Source organism: Monodelphis domestica, chromosome 2 (genome assembly GCF_027887165.1).
Source record: "Monodelphis domestica isolate mMonDom1 chromosome 2, mMonDom1.pri, whole genome shotgun sequence".
NCBI lineage: Eukaryota > Metazoa > Chordata > Mammalia > Didelphimorphia > Didelphidae > Monodelphis > Monodelphis domestica.
This window is the reverse complement of record NC_077228.1, coordinates 174,808,098-174,830,230: the sequence shown is the minus strand read 5'-3', so window position 1 is coordinate 174,830,230 and position 22,133 is coordinate 174,808,098. Positions and strand designations below refer to the sequence as shown.

The window sequence follows — 22,133 nt, the reverse complement described above, 5'->3', positions numbered from 1 at the left end:
GAAATAATAGGAAAAGGCTAGGGCCTGGGCCTTTTCTCTTTAAGAGAGAAACTAAGTCAGTCTTTACTCACTCACAAGATCTTTCCAAGCAAAACTCTAGTGTTCAGAGACCCAGCAGCCTCCTCTGACTCCTGACCTCCAATTCAGTTACCAAAACTGAATTAAATTGAACTCCCTTGAACTGGTTCAGACAGCTCCTTTTAAAGAGAAATTTCTCTTGTGTCACCTCCCCTAAATTTTCACATCTACCAATCACAGTAGATGCTTTTCCTAGGACAGCCCATTCTTAGTTTTCAGTTCTCACCTTCTCTGGGTAGATTATATCTTCTGAGTACTTCACACCTCTTTGTTAAGCTTTCCCCTTGCAAGTTGCCTGACCTTTTAGTGATTAATTTGATCATCATAGGTACTTAAGCACCCTTAATTAGATCTAAAAATAGACCTAGCTTAAGGGCTTTTACCTCACTATAAGTATGGGTTAAGTACTTTTTCATTGTTCAGTAAGGAGTTTTACAACTTTATCTTCTCCTAAAGTATGCCTAAGTATGGGTGGAGTAATTTTAAAGTTCCCAATACATTCCTGATCAAGTACCTCCATTGTTTAAATGGGGAATAACCTTAACCATAACCTTAAGATAATGTTCCAAGGTAGAGTCTGAGAAAATTTAAGATTCATACTTCATTGGAAGTGAGGTTGCCCTCTTCATCTTTGGTATTGTTAATTTGGTTTTCTTCTTTCCTTTATTAAAAATATCAACCAGTACTTTATCTATTTTCTTTTTTCAAAGTACCAGCTTCTAGTCTTATTTATTAATTCAATAGTTCTTTCACTTTCAATTTTATTAATTTCCTTTAATTTTTACGATTTCTAATTTAGTTTTCATCTGGAGATTTTTAATTTGTTCTCTTTCTAGTTTTTTAATTTGGGGCACTGACCTCTTCCCTTCCCTCTCTGATTAGCTAATATATGCACTCAGGGATATAAATTTTCCCTCGAGTACTGCTTTGCTGCATCCCATAGATTTTGATATGATGTCTCCTCATTGTCATTCTCTTCAATGAAATTATTGTTTCTATGATTTGTTCTCTAACCAACCAATTGTGGAGAATCATATTATTTATTTTCCAATTAATTTTTGATTTGCCTCTCCATGTACCTTTACTGACCATTATTTTTACTGCATTATGATCTGAAAAGGTTGCATTTATTATTTCTGCCTTTTTTGCATTTGTTTGCAATGTTTTTATGCATTAGTACATGGTCAATCTTTGTGAAATGTACCATGTACTGCTGAAAAGAATGTGTATTCCTTTTTGTCCCTATTTATTTTTCTCCATGTACCTATTAACTCTAATTTTTCTAAGATTTCACTTACAGTAATTTCTTACCTTTTTCTTATTTATTTTTTGGTTATCTAGATCTGATAGAGGAAGATGCAGGTCTCCCACTAGTACACTTTTACTATCCATTCCCTCCTTAAGCTCCAATAGTTTCACCTTTAAAAATTTGAATGCTATACCATTTGGTGCATACATGTTGAGTATTGATATTTCCTCATTGTCTATATTGCCTTTTATCAGGATGTAATTACCTTCCATACCTCTTTTAATCAGATCTATTTTTACTTTGGTTTTGTCAGATAGCATGATTGCAACTCCTGCCTTCTTTTTCTCAGTTGATGCCCAATAGATTTTGCTCCAACCTTTTCCTTTACCCCGTGTGTTTCTTGCAGATAACAAATGATAGGATTTGGGTTCCTAATCCACTCTGCTATTTGCTTCCATTTTATGGCTGAGCTCATCTCATTCACATTCAGAGTTATGATTACCACCTGTGTATTCCCCATCATTTTGATTTCCTCTCCTAGTCCTTCCTTTTCTTTTTACTATTTCCTTCTACACCAGTGTATTGTTTTTAATCAGTCCCCCTAATCTCCACCTTTATTTTACTTTCCTTCCCACCCCCTTCCTTCTTATTCATCTTTAGGGTCTACTAAATTTCCTCTCCCCCTCTTGTTCCCACCCTTTTGATACTCCTCCACCCTTTTTTTCCTTTTCAACTTCCCTGTAGGGTAAGATAGAATTTGATACCCCAATGGATCTAAATACTTTTTCCTCTCAGAATTGATTCCACTGAGAGAAAGGTTTAATTATTACCTAGTAGCACTCTCTTCCTGTCCTTCTTATTTTAGTATTCTTCCCCTCCCATGCACCTCTTTAAGTGGTGTAAATTATCCTATTTTTCTTATTCCGTCAAGTTTCTCTTGGTGCCATCTTCTATTGTCCCCCTTTCTTTTTTTTTCCATATCATCATAAGCCACTTGGTACCCCAACCTCTATCTATGAATAATTCTTCAAACTACTATGATAGTGAATACAGTTCTTGAGTGTTACAAATATCATTTTTCCATACAGGAATATAAACAATCTGACCTTACTGAAGCCCTTACAAAGTATTTTTCCCTCTCTTTCTTATTTGCCTTTTCATGTTTCTCTTGAGTTTTGTATTTGGACATAAAAATTTCCATTTAGTTCTGGTCTTTTCTTTATAAATACGTGGAAATCTTCTATTTTGTTAAATGTCCATACTTTCCCCTGGAAGTATATAGTCAGTTTTGATGGGTAGGTGATCCTTGGTTGTAGACCCAATTCTCTTGCCTTTCTGAATATCAAATTCCAAGCTTTGTGATCCTTTAGTAGGGAGGCTGCCAGAACCTATGTAATCCAGATTGGTGCTCCTTGATATCTGAATTGTATTTTTCTGGCTTCTTGTAATATTTTCTCCTTAGCTTGGAAGTTCTTGAATTTGGCAATTACATTCCTGGGGGTTGTCTTTTGAGGATTTAATGTAAAGGGTAATCTATCAACTCTTTCAATGTCTATTTTGCCCTCTTGTTCAAGAAAATCGGGGAAGTTTTCTTGGGTAATTTCTTGTAGTATATTGTCAAGGTAGACCTATGATTCTCAAATTGTCTCCCCTGGACTTGTTTTTCAGGAAAGTCGTCTTCTCAATGAAATGTTTCATGTTTCTATTTTGTCATTATTTTGACTTTGCTTTATTATTTCCTGCTGTCTTGTGAGATCATTGGCTTCTACTTTACTAATTCTAGTCTTTAAAGACTGGTTTTCAGCTATGAACTTTTGATTTTCCTTTTCTGTTTTCTCTATCCTGCTTTTCATGGCTTCCAGCAGGTCACTTCTGGTCTCAAATTTGCTTATCATTTAATTTGATTTCTGGGCTTCTTATTTCTTATTTTAAACTATTGTTTTCTTATTGAACTATTTCCCACTTTTCTTGCCAAGTTTCTTCTTTCTTACTTGGTTCTTAAACTCCAATTTGAGTTCCTGGAGAGCTTGTGACCAATATCCATTTTTGTTGTTGTTGAAAGTTTGGATGTGTTTGCTTGTTTGTCACCCTCTGTCTCCTCTGTAGTCTGCTGTTTTTTCCCATGGAAATTATCTAGGGTCAGCATTTTTCTTTTCTTTTCTTTTCTTTTCTTTTTTGTAGTTGTAGATTATATAGTTCTTGGGTATTGATGGCCATTGCTGTTAGTTTTTTCTTCCTTTCCCAGCCAGAAGTCTGAGTGAGGAAGGCAGGTTCTCTGTGTATCAAGCTACAGAGCGGTTTTTGCCCTGAAGCTATTTTTCAGTCTCCACCATGTCTCCTGTGGGCAGTCCCTCTCTGCCCTATCTCTGCACCCAAGCTCTGCATTCCTTAGCCTCCTGGGGTCTGAAGTCTTGCTGCTCTCAGAAGTAAGTCTGTAGTGTCCTCATTCAGCTCCCTGAGAACCTAGAGATTGCCCTGCACTCGCTCTAACTTTGGTGCCACAGGTGGAATGGGGAAAGGGTGATCAGCTTGCACTTTGGTAGGAGTAATTTTACTCCTTTATAGCATGGAAATACCCAAACCTTGCCTACCTTCAAAGCTGAGCCCTATGGTAGAGTCCCTTCGTTCATCTGATTTTGATTTTTGTCCTTTTTAGGTGCTTTATATTGGTTGGTGGTGAGAAGAAGACCCTTACTTCTACTCTCTGGCCATCTTAGCCCAGAAGTCACCCTATGATTCCTGAGTAGCTATTGGTGTCTTTGAAAAAATTTGCACACTAGAAGTGCCAAAGAACTGGAAATGGGAAAATGTTTTTCTACTTTTCAAATGACAAGAGAGTAGTGTCTTCAGTAAATTTGACTTTAACTCATGACTAAATCATAGACTATTATTAAAGGGAGAGCTTTTGAACACTTAAAAAAGGGAGCATAGATCATTAAGAGTCAGATACTAGATTAACCTAGTTTTCTTTCTTTCTTTTTTTTGGTAGAGAGTTCCTAGACTTTTATATCTACCACAATGCCACATATGTAGTACAATCCAAGTTTTGGCAAAGTATATGATTTCATACTATCTTTGAAGATAAAATGGAAGGATATGGACAAGGATACAGTACAGTTAGGTCAACTCTGATAAGTCTCCAGGTATTTATTAAGCATCTACTAACTGCCTAACGTTTGGTGCTAAAATACTAAGATATGAAAAGAATAGCAAAAACAGTTCCTCCCTTCAAGTAACTCACAATCTATTGGGGGATACAACATGAAAACAATTTGTACACACACACACTATATATATATATAAAGGACAAATTGAAGGGAATTTCAGAAAAAAGGCATTAAAATTAAAGAGAACAGGGAAAGAGGAAAAGCTTCTGGGAGAAGGTGGGATTTTGGCTGAGACTTGAAACAAACCAGGAGAGCCTAGAGGCAATGATGAGGAGAGAATTCCTGAAAGGGAAGATAGCAAGTGAAAATGTATTGAATTGGGTGGTAGAATGTCTTGTGCAAGGAATATTGAGAAGGCCAGTGCTGGTAGACCACAGAATACATGGAAGGGAGTAAAGTTCAAGAAGGGGTCAGGCTATGAAGGGCTTTAAAAGCCAAAGATATTTTTCATTTGATCCTGGAGGCAATAAGAAGTTGTTGTAGTTTACTAAATAGGGGGATGAGATATAGTCAGATCTATATTTTAGGAAGATCACTTTCATAGCTGAGTGGAGAACAGATGGAGGCAGGGATAAAAACCAGAAGGCTATTACAATAGTCCAGGAATGAGGTAATAAGGGTCTGCCCTATGATGGTAGCAGTGCCAGAGGAAAAGGGCTGTTGTACAAGATATGGAGGGATGATAGTGTGAAATTAAAAGTAACACTGAGGTTGCCAGCCTGGGTGACTAGAAGAAGGTAGTACCCTCAACAGTAAAAGGTAAGTTAGGAAAAGGAGAGGACTTTGGGAGAAAGACAATGAGTTCAGTTTTGGACATGCTGAATTTAAGATGTCTATAGTATATTCAGTTTGAGATGTCCAAAAGGAAATTAGAGATATGTGATTGAGGTGAGGAAAGAAGTTAGGGCTGGATCTATAGATCTGAGAATCATCTGCATAGATGAGAATCAACTCTGAGAGCTGATGAGATGGCCAAGCAAAAAAATAAAGGGGGTTCAGGGCAGATACTTGGGAGACAAAGTTAATAATTGCAACCTGGATAAAGATAAAGCAAAGGACACTGAAAAGGAGTGATCAGACAGGTTAATAAAGGGCCAAAGACAGAGCTTTGGGTAACACCATGGGAACATTCTGGATAAGGATATAGCAAAAGACACTTGAGAAAGAATGGGTCAAACAAGTAGGGGAACCAGAAAAAGTAGTATAGTGAAAACCTAGAAAGAAGAGAATATTAAGGGGAAAAAGATGATCAACAGCATCAAAAGTTGCTGAGAGGTCTAAGAAGTATGAAGATTAACTTGAGAATGAATAGAGTCAAAAAGTAGTCATTAATGAAACTGTCAACTGTTGGGGAAGACTCAAAGATTTGTCCTTCATCCCACACTGATCAGTTTGGGGAGCTATTAAATCTACTAACCATTGGAAGTTATTAATAGAAATGGTCAACATTTAAATTCAAATTCAAGGTTGTCTTCTGAGGGCGGAGCCAAGATGTTGGAGTAGAGCAGAGAAGTTCAAGGTCACCATGAGAATCCCCTCCAACCAATACTAAAATAATGCCACAAAACAAATACAGGAGTAAAAGAACCAACAAGAAGACAGAGAGAAACAACTTTCAAGAAAAGAAAGACTTAAAAGGTAAGCAGAGAACATCTGGGGCACTGGGGTGAAAGGGGAGCACAGTCAGCAAGACTATATAGCAAGGAGTGAAGAGTAAGCCAAGAATAAACCATTACCACCCCCCTAACCCCCCCCAATCTGCTGTGTCAGATTCTGAACCTGAGCCCGAGACAACACTCAGACCCTGGGACCTTGCCAGAACATACAGCATGAGGTTTCAAACTGTGATGAAGTTTGGGCCCAGAGGGAAGCCAAGAGTCCCAGTCTGGGCCAGTAGTGAGGACATAGATCCCAGTTTGAGGTAGTTCTGGTTCTCCTACTTGTTTGACCCATCCTTTCTCAAGTGTCTTTTGCTATATCCTTATCCAGAATGTTCCCATGGTGTCACCCAAAGCTCTGTCTTTATTAACCAAGAGAGGGGTCCGCCAGGGGCTCAGGGCTGAGCTCCAGGACAGGGCAATCAACTATGTGCCTGATCAAGTCAAGTACACAGTGAGACCAAAAACTTGCCTAAGCCTGGGGCTAGAATTTGAGCAGTCCCTGGTCTGATGAAATTTAAGGCTCTCCACCATCTGGCATCAACTTGCTGCTTTAAAATGTTTAAAAAAAAATGAAACTTCTAAATGCCCACTCAAATAGCCTTTCCTTCAAAGTACATTTTTTTTTTTGAAACCCTTACCTTCTGTCTTAGAGTCAATACTGTGTATTGGCTCCAAGGCAGAAGAGTGGTAAGGGCTAGGCAATAGGGGTCAAGTGACTTGCCCAGGGTCACACAGCTGGGAAGTGTCTGAGGCCAGATTTGAACCTAGGACCTCCCATCTCTAGGCCTGGCTCTCAATCCACTGAGCTACCTAGCTTCCCCCTACATTTTTTTTAAAATTTTAAACATTACTTTATTTGGTCATTTCCAAACATTATTCACTGGAAACAAAGATTATTTCCTTTTTCTCCCTGCCCCCCCCCTTCCCTCTCCCATAGCCGACGCACGATTCCACTGGTTATCACATGTGTTCTTGATTCGAACCCATTTCCCCTTTGTTGGTATTTGCATTAGAGTGTTCATTTAGACTCTCTCCTCAGTCATATCCCCTCAACCCCTGTAGTCAAGCAGTTGCTTTTCATCGGTGTTTGTACTCCCACAGTCTATCCTCTGCTTGTGGATAGTATTTTTTAGATCCCTGCAGAATGTTCAGGGACATTGCATTGACACTAATGGAGAAGTCCATTACCTTCAATTGTACCACAGTGTATCAGTCTCTGTGTACAATGTTTTCCTGATTCTGCTCCTTTCGCTCTGCATCACTTCCTGGAGGTTGTTCCAGTCTCCATGGAATTCCTCTACTTTATTATTCCTTTTAGCACAATAGTATTCCATCACCAAAATATACCACAATTTGTTCAGCCATTCCCCAATTGAAGGGCATCCCCTCATTTTCCAATTTTTGGCCACCACAAAGAGTGCAGCTATGAATATTCTTGTACAAGTCTTTTTCCTTATTATCTCTTTGGGGTACAAACCCAGCAGTGCTATAGCTGGATCAAAGGGCAGACAGTCTTTTATCACCCTTTGGGCATAGTTCCAAATTGCTCTCCAGAATGGCTGGATCAATTCACAATTCCACCAGCAATGAATTAGTGTCCCCACTTTGCCACATTCCCTCCAGCATTCATTACTTTCCATAGCTGTCATGTTAGCCAATCTGCTAGGTGTGAGGTGATACCTCAGAGTTGTTTTGATTTGCATCTCTCTGATTATAAGAGATGTAGAGCACTTTTTCATGTGCTTATTAATAGTTTTGATTTCTTTGGCTGAGAACTGCCTGTTCATGTCCCTTGCCCATTTATCAATTGGAGAATGGCTTGATTTTTTGTACAATTGATTTAGTTCTTTGTAAATTTGAGTAATTAAACCTTTGTCAGAGGTTTTTATGAAGATTGTTTCCCAATTTGTTGCTACCCTTCTGATTTTGGTTACATTGGTTTTGTTTGTACAAAACCTTTTTTATTTGATGTATTCCAGATTATTTATTTTGTATTTTGTAACTCTTTCTAAGTCTTGCTTGGTTTTGAAGTCTTTCCCTTCCCAAAGGTCTGACATGTATGCTATTCTGTGTTCGCCTAATTTTCTTATAGTTTCCTTCTTTATGTTCAAGTCATTCACCCATTTTGAATTTATCTTGGTGTAGGGTGTGAGGTGTTGATCTAAACCTAATCTTTCCCACATTGTCCTCCAATTTTCCCAGCAGTTTTTATGAAACAGTGGATTTTTGTCCCAAAAGCTGGGATCTTTGGGTTTGTCATATACTGTCTTGCTGAGGTCGCTTGCCCCCAGTCTATTCCACTGAGCCTCCTTTCTGTCTCTTAGCCAGTACCAGATTGTTTTGGTGACTGCTGCTTTATAATATAGTCTGAGATCTGGGACTGCAAGGCCCCCTTCCTTTGTATTTTTTTCCATTATTTCCCTGGATATCCTTGATCTTTTGTTCTTCCAAATGAACTTTGTTATGGTTTTTTCTAAATCAGTAAAAAAATTTTTTGGAAGTTCCATGGGTATGGCACTAAATAGATAGATGAATTTGGGTAGGATGGTCATTTTTATTATATTGGCTCGTCCTACCCATGAGCAGTTAATAATGTTCTTCCAATTGTTCAAGTCTAGTTTTAGTTGTGTGGAAAGTGTTTTGTAGTTGTGTTCATATAGTTCCTGTGTTTGTCTTGGGAGATAGATTCCTAAGTATTTTATTTTGTCTAAGGTAATTTTGAATGGGATTTCTCTTTCTAGTTCTTGCTGCTGAGCTGTGTTGGAATTATATAGAAGTGCTGATGACTTATGTGGGTTTATTTTGTATCCTGCAACTTTGCTAAAGTTGTTGATTATTTCGATTAGCTTTTTGGTTGAATCTCTAGGATTCTTTAATTAGACCATCATGTCATCTGCAAAGAGTGATTATTTGGTCTCCTCCTTGCCTATTTTAATGCCTTCAATTTCTTTTTCTTCTCTAATTGCTACTGCTAGTGTTTCTAATACAATGTCAAATAATAGAGATGATAATGGGCATCCTTGTTTCACTCCTGATCTTAATGGGAATGGATTTAGTTTATCCCCATTACAGATGATATTAGTTGATGGTTTTAGATATATACTGTTTATCAAAGTACATTTCTTAAAAACAGTTTATCAGTTATTAAATGAAAGGAGGGATATGTCTTTTAACTGTGATATTATGGTACTAATTCAAACCTACCTTTCCATCTTTCTTTCATAATATTTCCCTGAATGAACCTAATGTTCTAAACAAGCAGAACTCTTTTGTCTCCTATTCTCTACAACTTGACAAATATGACAAATAATATTTATTCTGTTTATGCTAGGCATCAAGATACAAAATTTAGATAAGCTATAGTTTCTGAGCTCACTGATATTATAGTCTAACAGGGAGATGACTGAAAAATTAAATTATAATCTCTAATAATATATTTTTTGAGGTTTATTAAGGATCATTAGAAATCAAGGAATAAAGAGTATATAAAATAAAAACCACATGCCCATGGCTGGTTAGCCCATTTAAAATCCCCACACTTAGCTTACCACCATACTTGCTGCATCATCCCAAAGAAAGAGGATGTGTGAGGAGTTACTGCCAGTTAACTACCAATAACATGATCCCGTCAATGTGGAAACTCAGGAGAGATTACAGGGAATTTTGGGAAACACTAAGGACTTCTGGGGAATGAAGTCAAAGGTTCAAAATCTCCATTTATACATTATACATACCCAAATAGCAAAAACAAAAAAATAATATTTAAGAGTATGAGAGATAGACACAATACCATATGAGGCCCTGGTCACTTATTTCCCTTCCTTCATAGTTTAATCCTAGTGTATTCAGTTTAATAATCCTCTACCCTTAAATTCTATAATAAAAGTGAGGCCAAAGGGACCTTTTTTCTCAAGATGCTGACATCTTCAGGGAGACAAACATACCTTTCCCCAAAGACTATCATTCTGGTATCTCACAAATCCTTTATTGGCCTTCATAATCCTGCTCTGTCACTGAGTAACAGTTCAGAATCCCTAGGTTCTGAATGTCACAGTGCCTCTATCTGAGGATTTATCTTAACTCCCCCTTTCTCAACCACCTTGAAATTTAAAGATGCTTGCTCCTTGGAAGGAAATCTGGGCAGTATACTAAAAAGCAGAGAAATCACCTTTCTGACAAAGGTCTGCATTATGGTTTTTCCAATAGTAATGTGTGGTTATAAATACTGGATTATAAGGAAAGCTGAGTGACCCAGAATTGACAGTTTTGAATTGTGGTGCTAGAGAACACTTTTTAGAGTCCCTTAGCCAGTAAGAAAATGAAAGTGGTCAACATTTAAAGAAATTAATCCAGGCTATTCACTGCAATGTGAAATACTAAAGTTGAAGATTAAATAGTCTCTAAATAAATTAGTCTCATAATGAGAAGATTGAAGGCAAAAGAAAAAGGGGACCATAGAGGATGAGAGGGATAGATGTTATCAAAGAAACAATGAATATGAACTTGGACATACTTGAGAGATAGTGGAAGATAGATGGACCCAGTGTGCTATGGTCCATGGGGGGACACAAAGAAGTTGGACATGACCAAACAATTCCAAGCCAATGAATACTTCTGGAGGAAGCCATTAAATCATGCTGCCTGGGGCTCAATAGAGTTCACTGGGTCCTCACTGTTAGATAATAGTGCTTTTATTCCTATCTTATTAATTCCCTATTAAATTCCCACATATGCTGTTATAAACCTTTTCCTACCCTTTCAAGCTTCTCTTTTCCCACTTCTAAAAAGACTGAGGCCATCTGACTATAGGTCCTAAATCTTTATGAGTGTAAATTCCTGTATTTCTGTGAGGTTAAATTTAGTTGCTACATCCCCTAGAAGCCCCCCTGAATTCCATAGCTGAAAAGGTCTCCCCCCACCCATATTTCTCATACTTTATCTGTTCTCCCTACTTTAAGCAAATTCTGCCTTGTAGCACAGTTGTTTCTAAACATAGCTCATTCCCCCCACTGGACTGTCAACTCCTTGAGGGTATGACCTATGTCTTATCTGCTCTTTTTTCCAGTTGCTGGGATAGTGCCAAACTCAAAATTAATAAATGACTCGTGAATTGTTCACTTTTTCTCATAAAATGAAAGTGTTCTAAAGTTTTTTTTTTTAAATAATCACCAAGGACAAATTTCCTAATTCCCACCCTAAATACAACACCTATAAATGCAGGGAAGCAAAGAAAAAGTTTATTCTGAAAAAAAAATTATGGTTAGATTTCCTAGGACTTTTAGAAATGAGGCAGATGTATAGTCAGTACAAAGGTTCTCAAGAAAATCACTGCTCAAGAAAGCATTAATCCTTGCCATTTAATTAAAATTAAATTATGAGGCTGTTTGTAGCTTTAACAATTTAATTTAATCAAAGTAGTGATAGTAAAGAACAAGAACCAGAAGTCATTATAATAGCATTAACATTAGCATTGTCAGCTAATAATAAAAACCTAAGAACTTTTTTTTCAGGTATGAATTTTGGTATTTATAACACATACACATGTCCCCATGATCTGATAAGTTAGTTTGGGTATTCCAGTACGTCAGAAGTCTGAAAAATTGTTCCTAGTACTTCACAGCTGTTATAAGACAAGCAGAGAACTCTGACTAGCAGCAATCTGTTTTCTAAATCAAGGATGTATGGCTGCCAATATTATCAAGCTGGTTTATTTAACAATGATTTGGTTCTCCAATTAAGTATTGGCATTTAAAGGAATAAAACAGTGCTAAATTAATATAGCTTTAAAAAAATGACTACTACTTAGAGGGTACATAAAATTAAAAAGAAATGCCTAAAACAATAAAAATAGAAAAATAATATGAAGCACATGGCAAATAAACAAGGAATAGAGCTAATATGATGCCCTACAAAGGGAAAAACATTCTATTTATAAGACTTTCAAAGAATTTTTAAAGATCTTCCCCAAGAAGTAGAAATTAGTGTGTAGGTATTTATTTTCCCTCCATTTCAAACTAAGGGGACTGAGACCCCAAATAAAGGCTGTCAATGACCTCCAAACTGCCAACTCTAATGTCTATTTTTCAGTCTTCATCCTTCTTGAACTTTCAGAAGCCTTTGACACTGTTGATTACCCCCTCCTACTGAATATTTTCTCTTCCCTTGATTTTGGACCTATTATACTCCGGTATAGGATTTATATTAACAGAAGCATGGTGAAAAATTGGGGCAAAAAGAGGGTCAGCTGCCTTGATGCAGGAACCCATGAGACAGGGAGGAAGAGATAGGATAAACCTGAATATGGCACATACTATATCTCCTAGGCCATCATAAGTATTAAATTGGTACAAAAATTACTAAATTAAATGATATTATGCTGCTCTCTTATAGAATTCTAGTACACTTGAGAGATCATCTGTCCTCTGACTTGTCCAAATAAGTATTTATTACACACCTATTATGTGCCAAAGGCACTGATAATATAAATATAATGAAACAATTTCTATCTGAAAGGAGCTTGCATTCTAATGGGGAAGAAAATTAACACATTTTTAAGTATATACAGAACACAAGGGCAGGAAATGGGATTAAGTGGTTGGAAGGAATCAGAAAAAGCTTTATGTAGATGGTGGTGTTTTCCTTGTTAAAAGAAGAGTATGATTCACTGAGGTGAGGGAGAGGAAGGAGCACATTTCAGGTAGGGAAGATGGCCAGCATGGAGATGGGGGATGGAGTGTCATGTCTAAGTAAGAAAGAAAAGGCCATTTTGGCTGGGTCACACAGTACAAGAATGGGAGTAATAATATTCAGTGAAGCTGAAAAGATAAGCTGAAATTGGGTTCTGAAAGGCTTTAAAAGCTAGAGAAAGATTTCAATTTTATATTAGAAGCAATAGGGAGCCCCTTGAATTTGTTGAGTTGGGGAGGTGGTCTGATGTATTTTAGGAAAAATCACTTTCACAGCTACATGTAGGATGGACTGAAGTGAAGGGATATTTGAGGCAGGAAGAAAAAAACTAGGCAACTCTTGCAATAATCCTCGTGAAAACTGATAGAGAGAATAAGTTAATGTGGTCACAGGGTGAGTAAAGAGAACTTAGACTCAGATATGCCATAGAGGTAGAACTGACAAAATGACAACTAAGAGAAAGTGAGGTTGTTCAGTCATTTCAGTCATGTCCAATTCTTCATGGTCCCAATTTGAGGTTTTTGGCAGATTGGAGTTGTTGGACATTTCTTTCTCCAGTTCATTTTGTAGATGAGAAAACTGAGGCAAACAAGATTTGCCCAGGGTTACACATCCAATAAGTGAGATCAGATTTGAACTAAGAACAATGACTTTCTGACTCCAGGCCTGGGACTCTATCCACTGTGCTACCTAGTTGCCTGAGAAAGTGAGGAGTTGAGGATAACAATGGAGTTATAAATCCAGGAGACTGGAAGGATGATCATGTCTTTAACAGAAATTTAGAAATTTGGAAGAAGGATTTGGAGTGAGACATTTGGAAGTGGAGTGGGGTGAAGTATAGATAATGAATTCAGTTTTGTATACATTGAGTTTGAGATGTTTCCATGAAAGCTAGTTTGAAATGTACAACAGGCAGTTAGTTGGTTTTGTGGGACTGAGAAAATTTCTAAGTTGCTGTTATAGAGATGTTATTAGGATCCCTGATGAAGAAACCAGGTGAATGAGAGGACACAAGAGAGAAGGTCTAAGTGAGACATCTAATTGCAAAGAGTTGAGTGTAGAAAAAGTGATGGCAGTGAGAATAAAGCTTTTTCAAGGAATTTCGCTATGAAAGGGCAGAGAAATAAAGAATGAAGGTCTGAGAGGATGGTAGGGTCCAGTGAAAGTTTTCTTTTAAGAATAAGGGAAACTTGAATGTTTGAAGGTAGCAGGGAAGGAACCAATAGACAGGTAGAGATTGAAGATTTAAGAGAGAAGGAATAGAGATCTGAGGTTGCAATCTGCTAAAGATGAGAGAGAAGGGGGTCAAGTGTGCATGTAGGAATGGTGGCCTTGGCAAGGTCATTTGGTTAGAGTACAATGCCAATATGGCCACAGGCCCACGATGCAGAGAGTTTTGCTTTATTCTACTCTTCCAGACTACTTCATCCATAACTTAGATCTTGTATTCTACTGGCTACAAGAACAGGAAGATGAGAATACAAATTTGTTACTATACATAGAAATAGAATTAGAAAAACATGCACTATGAATGGTGGATCAGTTAAATTATCTTCATATATGAAGGATGGCACTATTAGTATAAAGTCATTTAAATAACTATAAGTGAAGTTAACTTTCAACTTTATACCATAACAAACATCTCTCTTTTTGCCATCCCATTTTTTGAATACAAGTGTATAGTTGAAATGATATCTTCATCTATTTCTCTACCACTTATACAAGGCTATAAAAATAATTTTATTGGTCAATTGAAGAGTTCTGCATGGTACAAAAGATCCCATTTCACACCGTCAGCTTGCTTTATTTTCTTCTTTCCCCCTCAAAGTCACTAGGTTTTTTTTTCTTTTAGAACTTTCCATCCTGCATGAGTAAGTCCCAAAAGGTCTGATGTATTAGGGAAGTTCCTAAGTTTCAGGAAAATTTCCTACTTTTGCCAAGAAAACCATGCTGTAAAGATATTATAATCCAAATTTCCCTCTACTTCAAATGAAAAAGAACTGGTATTATATTATTATATTATAAAGCTTTCTTTCTATTCCCCTCCAAACTAACTCCCTGCCACCCTGTTAGTCAGAAGCTATCATTTCTAACCTGTATAACTACTCTTTACTTCCTAACCATTTCTCTACCTTTACCTTATACCTAATGTTTGCTTCCTTGCTATCCTTCATTTATATCCCTTTATTTATCAAGGAAATATAAAATGACCAATATCTTAGGGAAAAATGAAACAAGTTTAATAAGTATCTATTATCTGCATGGTTAGGTAGTAGAAGAAAAGTATAATTCCCTGTCCTTAAGCCTAGTTGGAGAGACAGGTTTATAAAATCCTAGATTTAGAGCCAGAAGGTCCTAAGAGACCACAGAACCCCAATCTCTTTATTTCACAAATGAGAACATTAAGGAATAGAAAATAAGTGACCTGTCTGGGATCACAGAACTGAGCCAGGATTTGGACCCAGGTCCTTCTAAATCAAAATCCAATGTCCTATTCATTAAGCACTGACTAAAAAACAATGAGAGTTCAAAAAGAAGTCAATATAGACTAACTGAGAGAAAGATTCACGGAAGTGAGATTTTGATTAGAATGTAAAAGAATGGGTATGATCTGTATAGTGTGTGTATGGAAAAAAATGCCAGGTAGGGAGCACAACAGTTATATAGAAGTAGGAACAAGCTGGAGATACCTAGACATGGCATGTCTGAAGTTGATGGTGCATATTGGAGACTAGATGAAGAAAAGTTTGGAGAGTCAGGCAGATTGAGACCAGATGACTAAAGATCCTGAAAGCCAGGCACAAGTGTTTGGACGAAATATGGTAGGTCATTAGAGTGCTGTTGTAGGTTCTTAAGCAAGCACTGACATGATGACAGTAGTATTTAAGGAATTTAATTTGGTTGTGGTATTTAGGATAGATTAACAAAGAAGTAATTGGAGGCACAGAGAATAACCAAAAAGGCACTGCAATGATCTGAGCATGAAATGAAGGGGGGAGGGCTATGATCTTGCCAACTTATAGGACTGATATAGTGCATTTCACAAAGTCTAGTTTGAATATCTCTTTCCTTATTTTATATGAGGTTATGTTTGATTTTCAGAACTTTTAAAACTTCAAATGCTAGCCTTCCTTTCAGTGAATTGACATATTTGCTAGAAATATAATGACCAAAAGCTTTAACTCTTAAATCAAAGGCCCAATTAAAAGAAAAAAACATTTTTGAAGGCCTTTGTGATGATATTCGCCACAATTACTTAGGGATAAAACAACTCTTCCCTAATTGTTTATTCTTTTACAATTTTACTATTTTCCTTCTTTACATTCATTAAATATCTGGAAATCCAAAGTCCCAGGAATACTCATATTGTGGGATCCCTGAGGGTAGGGTTTGTTTCTGCATTTCTTTGTATCCTCACAGCTTAACATTAGTGCTTAGCACATAGTAGGTGCTTAATAAATGCTTACTGACTGATTCATCTCATTCCAAATGAAGCCGTTTCTCTGCAGCATCCTAGTTCCTAGAGGTAATATATTTCTGTACCCTAAGAGAGATTAAGAAATACAAGATTTCTAGCCAATCGTGGCCCAGAATCCCTAGGCACTAGGAACTAATATGCACTAGTGTTTAAAATTTATTACACAGTATTGATGAAAGGTAAGAGTTTTAAAAACAAACAACAGTATAAGAGTATCAATAATAACAGTTAGCATTTTTACATTTGTATTTATAGCTTTAAGGTTTGGAAAGCACTAAAATATCTCATTTAATCCTCACAACCATTCTGGGAAGTAGGTACTATTATTAACCTTATTTTATAGATGAATAAACTAAGGGAGGCAGTTTGTCCAAGGCCACATAGCTAGTAAGACTGAGGCAGGATATGAACTCAAGTATTCCTGCATCCAAGTGCGACGCTTTATTCATTGTTCTTACATTTTAATTTATTTAATCCCTGGATTTAAAACCTAATGAAATAAATTTACAAGACTTTCAAACAGGTTAGAAAATGTTTTGAAGTTTAAGTGTGTAGATATGAGGTTTTATAGTTGGCATATTTTTACTGTTGCCTTTGGCAACAAAAGCTTGGTTTTAAAATACTTTGCTAATTTTTCTAATTTAATTTCATGCTATCTTTTGCTAATCTTTTAAAAAACAACATACAACAAGGGTGAGGTTTATTATAGTGGATGTGAAGCCATATTTGTAATAACCTTGGTAATGATGATTGTTTTGGCTAGCTTCTCTGATTTCATTGGTTCTTGGTTTTGCCTTGTTCTATGGCTAGCAAGAAGAGCTAGTACTAGAATAGGAAGAGGAGGAGGAAGAGAAGAAAAATAAGAGGAGTAGTAGAAGGGAGAGGAGTGGCAGATCCACCATTTTCTTGCTTTTCATTTACATTTATCTTAGCATTGTCACCAATTGTGGGAATTTTTTGGAGCTAATTGTCCACTCTGTGAGTGTTGATGTAATTAAAAATATGTAGGGGGCAGTTGGGTAGCTCAGTGGATTGAGAGCCAGGCCGAGAGATGGGAGGTCCTGGGTTTAAATCTGGCAGCAGACACTTCCCAGGTGTGTGACCCTGGGCAAGTCACTTGACTCCCATTGCCTAGCCCTTACCACTCTTCTGCCTTGGAGCCAATACACACCATTGACTCCAAGACGGAAGGTAAGGGTTTTAAAAAAAAAAAAGTAACAGAATTTGTGAATCTGTCTAATGGAGGCATGCCTAAATTGTAGCTTATCACAATACACTGAAAAAAATGATTACTATTCATTACTCATTCCTACTCTTCCCTCCAGATTTCAATGCATACCATGTATAACACAGTGAATGAAGGCATGCATCACTGTCAGTTCTTATCTTAAATATCAGTGAAATTCAACATTTTTTAAAAAGATAAAAATAACCAGAAATATAATATTTTCTTTCTGCATCCTCAATTGATTACCTTGTATTTATCTGGGGTAGTGTTGGGGGAAGGGTATGCCACATTTTAAGGGACTGATTTGAGAGTCATTGCCACTAAATGTCCAGAGGAATAAAGAGAAAAGAAACCAGTCAATTCTCCTTTCAATTTTTTCCTTCATGTTATAGGTAATAGTAGGCTTGTAGGGAATATGGCTACATGGAGTTATGATTTAGTTGGTGTGTATGTTTCCTTCATTAGTGCATCAGTGCAACTCTCAACCCATGAAGATTTTTCCCCCTGTGTTATTCTTGTTCATGTTTTTCCAAATTTCCTCCATAGTAAGCTAGAAGAAGCCTTACTCCATGCCTTGTTATATCTTGTTAATCTTAAGTACAGTACTTTGACTCTTTCTCTTACCACATAATCAGCCCATCTCTCTTTCTTTTTAGATTAAGTTTTATTGCTTTTGTTTTTACATGAGAACCATTTCTGGATATAACTTTTTCTTTTCTCCCTTCCCACTTAACTCCTGGAGTGAAGGATAACAGTGACTGAGTTTGACTGTGCATATAACACTTTGGGCTTGTAGTTCTTCACCTTTCCATCAAAAGGTGTTTCAATATTGGTTCTCTAAGATCAAGAAAAAATAAAAATAAATTAGGAAAAAATGAGAAAGGCCATTGGATATGATTTTTTAAAAAAGGGTCAGTTGTAATCTTTGAGACTGTAGTTTCAATTCAGAAGTGGAAGAATAAGTCAGACTGCTGTGAATTACTGAAGGTGTGAGAATGAAAGAATAGATCACATATTTGAGAAGTCTAGTAGCAAAAGGAGAAAAAACATGAAAGGAGAAAAGAAAACGTCAATTCATCAATCATTAGGCATTTGTTAAGTGATTACTATGTGCCAGGCACTGTTCTAAGTGCTTGAGATATTAAATATGGTGAATCACTAGCCCCTGTCCTTAAGGAGCACTAATATTTTAAATGAGGAGGCAACATATAAATAATTAGGACAAACAAATTGTAGAGAGAGTAGATGGAAGGTAATCTCCAAGAAAAGGAGAAGCCAAACATAGGAATTTGTATTGATCCTGGAGGTAAAGGAATGCACTGGAGTTTACTAACACAAATAGTCTGATAAGATCAGACCTGAGGCTTTAAAAAAATCACTATCACTTTGTCATCTTAGTGGAAGGTGGGAGTGGATACAGACTTCAGACAGGGATTCTATTCTAATTCAAAAGTTACTGGTAGAGTCCAGGTGAAATGTGATAGAGACCTGTACAAGATGGATGGCTGTGAGTTGAGAGGAAAGGATGTATGAGAGATGCTGTGAAGGTAGGAAGAACAAGATTTGGCAATAGACTGTATATGTGGGGGTGAGTGCAAGTAAGGAGTTGACATTGACATCAATGCTGAAAGCTTGAGTGACTGGGAAGATAGTAATACTCTTCTTAGTAATAGGAAAGTTGAAAAGAAGGGAGTGTTGAAGAAAAAGGTACTGAATTCTGTTTTGGACATGCTTAATTTGAGATGGTTATAGGACATCCAATTTGAGATGTTCAAAAGGAAGCTTGAGAGTCAGGAATAAAACTCACGTGATTTAAACTGGGCATGTAGATTAGAGAATCATCTCAATAAAGCTGATAATTGAATTCATGGGAACTGATAAAATCACTGAGAGAATATAGAGGTAGAAAAGGGCCCAGGATAGAACTTTTGAGTTGGAAAACTCAAGGTTAATGGGTGACCTAGATGATTTGGATGAATATTCAGTAGAATATGATGCAATAGTCTGATAGTTAGAAGAACCAAGAGAGAAGAGTGCTAACAAAGAGAAGAAAGAGTATTTGGTAGATGGTCATCAACAGTGTTAAAAAGTTGAAGGGAGGTCAAGAATGATGAAGATTGAGGAAATATCATAGATCTGACAATTAAAGACATCACTGGTAATTTTGGAAATTTTGGAAAGGACAGTATTTCAGTTGAATGAGGCTGGAGACCAGACTTTAGGGTTAAGAGTGAAAGGAAACAAACTAGAAGAAGAACTAATTATAGATGCCTTTTTAAAGAGTCTAGCTACAAAGAGAAAAAAAGCCACAGAATGATGGCTAGATAGAGACGATTCAAATGAGGGTTTTTCCAAGGATGGAAGGAGAGACATGAACATGTTAGTTGACAGCACAGGAGAGACTAGAAGATTAATGAAGTAGTGGAGATGAGAGAAGGGCAATCTGCTGAAAAAAAAAGGGAGGGGATAGGAGAGAAAGTTTAGATAAAAAGAAAGACAGGATGGAGAGAGTTCATCAGTCAGTAGATAAGAAATAGATGGTGAAGGGAAATGAGAGTTTTGTGAGATGAGGAAGAGAGGTGAGCAGGCTTTTGTACAAATGGCCTTAATAAAGGGATATCTTTAGTTGAGAGGAAAGGGAAAGTGATGGTGTGATGGGAAATTTGAGGAGGGATGAAAAAGCTTGGAATAACTACTGTGATTGAGTGGGATAGTGAATCAATTAGGGAGATAAAAAGTATTGACTAACTGTACTAGTTGAGATTATGAAATATAAATTTGTATATGGATCTGTATATGGATCCACAGCTGCATGATTTTTAAAGCTCTGTTCAGTAGCACATGGATAGAAGTAAAAGAAATAGATGGCAGGAGTAAAACAGGGTTGAAGTTTGGCAAAGTATGATGGAATATAAAGATAATGGGGCAAGGGATTCAAGAGTACAAAATGATGTGGTTCATCAAGGGGTTAAGAAAAGGCCTTAAGGATAGAAGAGACCAGAGTACTGTTAGATGCTATTCAGGGGGGAGGGCTAGACTTGTGATTTCATAAGGGCAAGAATTCTTAGAGAAGAAAAAAATGACAATGGTGTAGAGATAAGGGATAATTATGGAAGCAGCATTTCAGAGGAAGTAAGAAGGGCCTTGAATACAAGTAGGAGGCTTGGTTCTAGAAGGGAGGAAGGAATCACTTCTCTAGAGAAATAGTTGAGAGGTCAGACACAAAGATAGTGATATGTTGAGGTAAAGATGAAAGAATATGAGGCACTCATTCCCAAAGGAAGTGAAATCAACTGCTAAGAGAGGATATGTATACTGAGAATGGGGAAAAAGTTGGAAACCTCAAAGAGAAAAGCTATGGAATAATTTTAGTGGTGGGCGTGTCAGAAAAATTCATGAAAGTTAAATAAAAATACCAGTGAATAACAATTAAGGGTCATCTTGATATCTTATACTTTATAAATCCAGTTCTAGATTTGCATCTTTTAGAAGTTCTCTGGTGACCTAAAAAGAGTGAAGAAAGTCACACTAAGAATGATTCAAGGTCGGGGATTATTTTGACTTTGCAAAAGGTTAAATAAAGGGGTGGAAGAAGACAAAACCTTAAAGTATGATCAAGTATAGGATAGGCAATTAAGCACATGAAAAAGTGTTCTAAATGCCTTATAATCAGAGAAATGCAAACCAAAACAACTCTGAGGTACCACCTCACACTTAGCAGATTGGCTAATATGACAGCAAAGGAAAGTAATAAATGTTGGAGGGGATGTGGCAAAATTGGGACACTAATGCATCGTTGGTGGAGTTGTGAATTGATCCAACCAGTCTGAAAAGCAATTTGGAACTATGCTCAGAGGGCTTTAAAACACTGTCTCCCCTTTGATCCAGCCATAGCACTGCTGGGTTTATACCCCAAAGAAATAATAAGGAAAAAGACTTGCACAAAAATATTTATAGCCATACTCTTTGTGGTGGCAAAAAATTGGAAAATGAGGGGATGCCCTTCGATTGTGGAATGGCTGAACAAATTGTGGTATCTGTTGGTGATGGAATACTATTGTGCTCAAAGGAATAATAAAGTAGAGAAATTCCATGTGAACTGGAATGACCTCCAGGAATTAATGCAGAGTGAAAGGAGCAGAACCAGGAGAACATTATACACAGAGACAGATACACTGTGGCCTGATTGAATGTAATGGACTTCTCTACTAGCAGCAATGCAATGATCCGGGACAATTCTGAAGGACTTATAAGAAAGAATGCTATCCATATCCAGAGAAAGATTTGTGGGAGCATTAACACAAAAGAAAAACAATTGCCTGATCACATGATTCGATGGGGATATGATTGGGGACGTAGACTCTAAATGATCACTCTAGTGCAAATATTAATAATATGGAAATAAGTCTTGATCAGTGACCCATTTAAAACCCAGTGGAATTGCTCACTGGCTACAGGAGGGGGATGGGAGGAGGGGAGGGAAAGAATATGGATCATATAACCATGGAAAATATTCTAAATTAATTTATTAAAATAAACTTAATTTAAAAAAAAAAGGAAGTATAGGATAGGAAAGATAACCAGT

The 22,133-nt window shown here is 36.9% G+C and overlaps 1 protein-coding gene across 11 annotated transcripts in view; it reads right to left on the bottom strand.

The window, feature by feature from the left end:
* SYNRG (synergin gamma) overlaps positions 1 to 22,133 on the bottom strand; it is a 99,257-nt gene that overhangs the window by 67,929 nt on the left and 9,195 nt on the right. Inside the window, exon 2 of one of the 11 annotated variants that reach the window (XM_007481907.3) lies at positions 16,310 to 16,386. The exons of 9 other annotated variants lie outside the window; for them this stretch is intronic. In XM_007481907.3, the coding sequence (XP_007481969.1) occupies positions 16,310 to 16,354 (45 nt within the window). In that variant the 5' untranslated portion in view covers positions 16,355 to 16,386. Of the gene's footprint in view, positions 1 to 16,309; positions 16,387 to 22,133 lie in introns of those variants that run through there. One more of the 11 variants, XM_056816432.1, reaches the window with a different exon arrangement.